The sequence below is a fragment of the Zingiber officinale genome, chromosome 4A (genome assembly GCF_018446385.1).
Source record: "Zingiber officinale cultivar Zhangliang chromosome 4A, Zo_v1.1, whole genome shotgun sequence".
NCBI lineage: Eukaryota > Viridiplantae > Streptophyta > Magnoliopsida > Zingiberales > Zingiberaceae > Zingiber > Zingiber officinale.
Genome location: NC_055992.1, coordinates 138164033 through 138171028, shown reverse-complemented (window position 1 = coordinate 138171028; position 6996 = coordinate 138164033). Strand labels below are relative to the sequence as shown.

The window sequence follows — 6996 nt, the reverse complement described above, 5'->3', positions numbered from 1 at the left end:
TAACATTAGAAAGAATAATATTATAATAATTAACATTAGAAAGAATAATATTGTAATAATTAGTCATAAGGAAAATATATTCGACCCTATATATATATATATATAATCAAAATTTATTAATTATTTTTTTTGTTGATGTTAGAAGTAAGTTATATAGATATTTAATTTATTTTTAATTATATTTTTATGTTTTAATATGATGTAAATTTTAATATGTTTTTTAATGATAATAGTTGAATGGAATAAAAAAAATTATGAGTATATAAAATATCTCATTTTTTCAATGAGTATTCCGTATGTGTATATGGATGAATATCTAATCTTTAATAATTATGTAAATAGAGGATATGAAATATCTAATATATTTCGTCATCTCTATCTATCCGCTACAGCAACAGTAAACAAATAATGGCATCCTCGTGATAAAATATTTGATGGGACACCTATTTTTTTTAAAAAAAAAGATGTTCTTTTAAAATATTTACACCTTTTGATTTTTTTTTTTTTAACTGAAAATAGAGGGTCTCATTAAGATAATTATTTTTTTAATAAAAAAACATAAAATTTAATTATATAGCAGAAGATACGATATCCTTTCTCACTCAAGTCTCCGCCCCCTTCCACAGCTGCGTAAACCCTATAGCCCTCACCGATCCCTCATTCCGCTGCCGCTTCCGCTTCCGCTCGCGTCCCACTACAGACCAGGACGACCACCGTTCGGTACCAGATCCTTGTCCTAGAGGTGCCACTTTCTCTTCTCTCTCGCGCTTTAGTTTGCAAGGGTTGTAATCATGTCCTCTCTCTCTCTTTCTCTCTTTTCTGAAGTTCATGGATGTTTTTGAAACGTGATATCGCTAGGAATCTTATGTATTAGAAAAACTCTTGTTCTAAAATCGGAAATTTGGATTTCATGACTTGTTATGCGGACAAATCCTGCCAAATTTCAGTTTTGTTATGCCATTAATGTCTCTACTGTGATCTGTAAGAGTCATGCATTCATCTTCAGTTGTATTGTTTAATCCAAGGTTGGTACCGATGCTGGGTTTGCAATTGTTCAGCAATGTTATTATTGTTGCTTTTCATTCTCAAATCTTCACTTGATAAGATTTAAGTTCTCAAAATTTGTTTTTTTTCCTCTCATTATGGTAAGAATGAGTTTACATTGGTGTGGTTCATGTAGTAGGGACATGATTCTAAATGGAGGCATGGTGACTTTGGGCAGCGCAGCACTTCAACTTTGGCCTTGCAGAGCATCTAGTAACTCCAATATTTCTTACTTCTCTCGTAGCTCGCATTCAAGAGCACGGGTTTTTTGTCGTTCTACAGAATTTGATCCTTTGCACACAAGAGGTAGGTACATATTCCTGGTTGTTAGGTTAATTTTTCCTGGTTGCCCTTTGTAGATGGCATTGAAATATTTGGAGAAGTTTATCTCTTACTTTTGCTTCTCGCTTGTGTTTAAATGATTCAAATCTCTGTGCAAATCTTCAATTGCAAGAATAACTTATAATGTAATATTTATTATATTTGTCCGAGAGTTCTTGGATGATCTGGTAATATCTATTATATGGTGTTCGATCTGGTTTCATTTGCTAGATTATATTAGCAAAATTTTATGCACTTGTCTTCATTTGTACTCGCAGGTTGGGCTACCTCATATTCTTCAATTGGCTCCTCTTTTCGGAGAGGCGATCATGGCAAATTTCCAAGCACGCTACCAGTTTTCCGTAAATTCGATACTGCACATCCCAGAAATCGTGTGGCTCCAAGGGCATCGAAAGATGTCCCTACGAGCTTTCGGTACCCTGCCATGACCACAAAGCCGAGGTGGTGGTGGAGGGTGTTAGCCTGCATTCCATACCTTATGCCCCTCCATGAGACATGGATGTATGCTGAGACTGCCTTCCACCTCCATCCTTTCTTAGAAGATTTCGAGTTCCTTACGTACCCATTCCTCAGAGTTATTGGTCGCTTGCCTGGCTGGTTCCTTATGGCCTACTTCTTTACAGCCTACCTAGGCATTGTGAGGAGGAAAGAATGGCCTCACTTCTTCCGATTTCATGTCGTGATGGGCATGCTGCTTGAGATAGCTCTCCAGGTTGTAGGTTCTATAAGCCGTTGGATGCCGCTTTCTGTTTACTGGGGCAAAATTGGTATGCATTTCTGGGTTGCAGTTGCATTTGGCTACCTGTTCACAGTGCTGGAGTGCATGAGGTGCGCGATAGCAGGCATGTATGCTGACATTCCATTCGTCTGCGATGCCGCGTATATTCAGATTCCCTACGACTAAGATGGTGATCTGTGTAGTGTTTATGACTATCATCTAAGCGAAATTTGTTGTGTGATCTACCATTCGGTGAGCACTTGAACACATACTTTTCGTTGCATTTCTAGCATGTACTCCTTTGGATATCTCATGTGATGTTGTTGGTTGAGGCTTTATCTAGTTTCAACAGTGTGTTTGCTACGGTTCTCTTGAGATCAGCATGAAACATTTGGTTTGCTTGTGTGGTAAGACAGAGAAATTTCACAATTGGAAAGAAATTCAGTTTCTCGATAGTTTAACAAATAATAATCAAATTTTATTCAACTAGACGAAATCAGTTACATAAATAGTGTGGATCCTCCTCGATCAAAGAACACAATATGCCATCTACTACAAAATAGCCATTGGCAAAATCTTTGAGCTTCTGCTAAAAAACCAATCCACATTGTTTTTGAAACTGAATCTCTGGCAGAGGATCTTGAACAAGTTGTAGAGGCAGCTGGTGCCATTGTTTCGAGAAATCGAATTATCGACTCCAATAAACATAATGATTTTGACGCCTTCTCATGTGCATGAATAAATTCGAAGAATGACTCCGTCAGCTCGGTCCAGAAAGTTGGGATTTGCCTTGCCTCTAAATTACCTTCAGGACTTCTCCTAAAGCAAGCGCCCAATGAGTCCAGTGTGTCCCTCCCTGTATCAGACGATCCACGATCGAAGTTATATAAAGAAAAACTATGTAAAACATCGAATGAAAGAACGACCATCGCTTGGGTTAGGATAACATTAGTCACCTGACAGAAAACTGTGAATGGCTCCCTAAGTGGTCCATCACATGACAACTCACTCGTGCTTCCATCAACAAATGTTCCATCTGCAAAGATTACCTGTTTCGCAGTGTGCACGAAAAGAAATGCCTTAAAAGTTATGTAATTGATACAAGTGAACTTCTTCAGCATATGAAACAGCACATGTAAAACATCCATAAGAATCTATCAGAAGAAAAAAACACTGCTTTGAGAACGAACTGTAGGTGATACTTTAACCTATATAATCAATCGGTGACAAGGATACTGATGACATAGCATGGCTCAACATCATCAAAGATAACGCAACAAAATTAATGTGACCAGATATGCAGCATTGCTCATTTACCATGAAGTGATTTCGGTTTGTGAACATAATCTTTCAGAAATATATGTGCATTGGACAGCACAAAATATATGATAATTTGCAGTAGGAAACACATACATATTAAAGTAACTATAATAAAATGAGGTTAAGAAATGTAGACAATATTCGAGTGAGGTAAGTTGAATATACCACAGAAATAGCAAATATCATAGAATCAAGACTAACCAATCAAAGTAGAAGTGCAAGAGTCAACAATATTCAGACCTCTGATGCATATCCAGGAGTCACACCAGCAGTTGGTTTTATAAAGGATCCAACAGGACAACATCTTTGAACAGCTTCGCAGAAAGATATTAGACGATCTCTGCTTCGAAGCTGTACTGCCTGAAAAATAAAAGAGATGCACACATGATAAGGTTACACATTTCCTCCTAAGAATTATAAAGCAGCTAATTGATTAATTAAATGTGTTTTTATTAGTGGATTTTCAATTCATTAACATACAATTTTTTTTACCAACCAGTAGTAAATATGTAGCGATTAACACCATTTGAAGTTAAAACAGTTACTGAATTGACACTGACCAATACAGAACCATGAAGAAGAATTAACAATTTGCATAGTGGCACGAGTAGATTAATGCATGGAAGGAATACTTTCTGTATCAATTATCCCAACTCCATTTCTTCAGTAACTCCAGAATGCACGAACAACACGTTAAAAGAAAACAAATGTATGTAGGTTGAGCTGAACCTGTACAGTATCAAAACGAGGTCCTCCTGGAAGTGGTTGGACTTTGTAACCTTTCATTGACATTACTTCTGAAATGAGTAAACCTCCCTAATAGCAAGGATTTGGTTAGTATTGAGCTTGAATACAATGAGAAGCCAACTATTCCAACACACCTTTATTGCCTCTCCAACCATCTGGGGTGAAAGGAATAAGCCTTGGAAAAGTGCTCGCCTCACATCACCTGGTGTCGATCCAAAATCTACTCCAAGACCAGGTGCAGAAAGTCTTGTTGCTGCAGCCTCAACCCACGTTCTTTTTCCTGCAACGTACCCACCACAGGGTGCAATAGTTCCTCCAGGGTTCTTTATTAAGCTCCCAGCAATTAAATCAGCTCCCTGTGAATAAATTACTGTTCAGGTAATATTTCCAAAGGAGTTGCAAACTGATCCGCAGTTCACCAATCATTGTTGGTTCTAGAACTGCTAAGCCTACGTTACATGCAATAGTACCTAGAATTACTACTGAAAAATATATATAAGATCATTGGGCCATGTGAGTTGTCCATGATTATGTTCCATCCCTTTAGCCAATTTAGCTCTTGATACAGGATCGTTCAAGTCAGGTTTCTTAATCATCATGTCAAGAAGGGGATGTATTGCCTTTGATTATAGGAAGCACCTATCACATACCACCATAGGAGGTTCGTATATTTCCACAAATTCACCATAGCAATTATCCACCATGACCATGCAATCTGGTTTCTGCATCTGCAGATGTTCACAAGACAAAGATAAACGACAATAAAATATGCATAGCATAGAGTTGTTAAAAAGTTAATAATAAGAATATAACAAATTAGCAAGAGAACACCTTTATCATTGTTATAGCTCTCTGGATGTCAGCGACACTTAAGCTTTGACGCCAAGAATAACCACACGACCTCTGTATCAAAGCACATTTTGTACGAGGTCCCACAGCAAATGTAAGTTCTTCCCAACTGAGGTTCCCATCTTCTGCAAGCTAAAACAAGTCCACACTCAGAAGGAAGCAGACCTGTATCAAATTTAAGAAAATGTCCTAGCCAAATAGATTTACTGGAACTTCTCGATATGTCACTCCAAAATCTTTGAGGGATCCATTGCTAGATGATTCTCTGATCCCAATCACTTCCTCTAAGGTGTCATAAGGAGCTCCAGCAACTGCTAAAAGCTGGTAGAGAGCATGAGACTTTTATGTTTTTAAACAAAGTTAATCAATAATAAGAATTAGAACATCTGGAGTCAAGATTTAGAAAACAAGAAGAGCAAAGGATGATTCACCTCATCTCCAGGTCTCAGAAAAGCAAACAAAGCACAGGTAATGGCATGTGTGCCAGAGAAAAACTGCACAATGAGCGGGAGAAAGGTAAGGTGTTAAAGGACATTGGCAAATGATTCACAGAAACAGCTAGCAAACCATTATGAACCTGGGAGCGAACTATAGCTGATTCTGCTCCAACAATTTCAGCAAAAACACGGTCAAGTGCTTCACGCCCTCCACCATCATCATGACCATAACCTGTGCATCCACTAAAATGCTGGTATGAAAAATTAGTATGGTATTGAAGCATTATGAAAATTTATATTGGTAAAACTTTAGTTTTTTTACTTCTCTTTGCGTAGCTTTTAGTTTAGTAATATTCCAGTGAGTAAAGAAGTCAGATCCACGCAATACTACAATACTCAACACATTTTTTATAATGAATCATGAGCCAGATATAAAAGGCTTCTACCCAGTTTAACTATAGTTTACAACTTATTGAACTCAGTCCGATTACCATCAGCTCAGATGGCATGTTATAGTCAGTCCTGAAGCCATAAGATGCTAAAAATAAAAAATAAAAATAAAAAAATAAAGAATGAAATTGGTACATTCTAGTGAAAACTTGATGGAACAGAAACAACAACCCTATGAATTCATGGAATGAAATTGCTTTGGATTGAAGCCATTCAAGAGTCCCCTCAGTCTCACAAACCAGCATTTGCAAAATCTCAAATCACTTTGTTTTAAGAAATAACAAGTGAACAAGAAGGTTAAAATTCGTCATCGAACAATTATAAGAAATGCACATCAAAATCAAAGAGCTTCAAAACGGCTTACATGCGATCCAATTCCGGCGTTCTGAAAGGCTTTCAAAACGCGCATGGAGTTATGCGCCACCAAATTATCTACCTCTCTGAAATTCGGGCGTAAAGATTCCACCGCTTTCTCTACCTGAACTTCTCAAAATAGTCCGAGCAAATTAGATTCAGAGTTCCAATCGATGCAGTTATCAAGTGTTCCTAAGTAGAAAATCTTCCAACATTAAGGGTTCACCACAACCTCAGGAACGAAGGGCGGAGCTGGATAGGCGGAAGCGACGCGTGGCAAGCGGCGACCGGCCTCGCTATCAGCCGTGCGGGAGAAGAACAATCCAGAGACCCGTCGTTGACGGGGTGGCAACCGAGCTGGTTTTGTGAAGGTTGCGACTGCGCAGGCTCCGGCGCCGCCGCCGGCGGAGGACAAGGATAAGGGCATGGGTTTGTCGTTTACTGGCTGGTATTTGCTCGGCGAGGGTTTCGACGTCGTGCGTTACTAACGAAGCGGTAAACCGCAAAACCCTTTTAACACCATCGTTTGACCCTTTCTATTTCATGAAGGGGCTTTCACCTTGTAGTCAAATTGTTAATAGTGTGATTTTATAATCGTCACGATTCAAAACATTCACATAGTTCGTGATGAAAAATAAGGCGTTCTCTCGGGGCTGTGTGATGATTAAAATATGAGGTATTATCATATGAGATCTTGAGATCGAAACTTAGTGTGATCGAGCATAACTTCCCCAT

General features: G+C 38.3%; 2 protein-coding genes across 5 annotated transcripts; one reads left to right on the top strand and one right to left on the bottom strand.

Annotated features, from left to right (window-relative positions):
* Window positions 1-584: 584 nt before the first annotated feature.
* Window positions 585-2484, top strand: LOC121971430 (protein TIC 20-I, chloroplastic-like). Of its 2 annotated transcripts, none has more exons than XM_042522691.1 (3): window positions 585-742; window positions 1181-1350; window positions 1644-2484. In XM_042522691.1, the coding sequence occupies exons 2-3, from the start codon at window positions 1188-1190 to the stop codon at window positions 2288-2290; spliced, it is 810 nt and encodes a 269-aa protein (XP_042378625.1). In that variant the 5' UTR covers window positions 585-742; window positions 1181-1187; the 3' UTR covers window positions 2291-2484. The 2 variants fall into 2 exon arrangements, with proteins under 2 accessions (XP_042378625.1, XP_042378626.1); XM_042522692.1 differs by having other exon boundaries at window positions 588-742; window positions 1184-1350.
* Window positions 2485-2560: 76 nt separating this feature from the next.
* On the bottom strand, window positions 2561-6783 carry LOC121971429 (uncharacterized protein YnbB-like). 3 transcript variants are annotated; one of them, XM_042522688.1, is made up of 12 exons: window positions 6494-6782; window positions 6272-6385; window positions 5598-5708; window positions 5452-5514; window positions 5228-5341; window positions 5003-5152; window positions 4822-4899; window positions 4306-4527; window positions 4154-4240; window positions 3665-3784; window positions 3061-3153; window positions 2561-2960 (listed from the first exon to the last, which is right to left on the bottom strand). In XM_042522688.1, exons 1-12 carry the CDS (start codon window positions 6686-6688, stop codon window positions 2901-2903), a joined length of 1407 nt encoding a protein of 468 aa, XP_042378622.1. In that variant the 5' UTR covers window positions 6689-6782; the 3' UTR covers window positions 2561-2900. The 3 variants fall into 3 exon arrangements, 2 of the variants coding, with proteins under 2 accessions (XP_042378622.1, XP_042378624.1); XM_042522690.1 differs by having other exon boundaries at window positions 6272-6390; window positions 6494-6629; XR_006109133.1 differs by having other exon boundaries at window positions 2912-2960; window positions 3626-3784; window positions 6494-6783.
* Window positions 6784-6996: the final 213 nt, after the last annotated feature.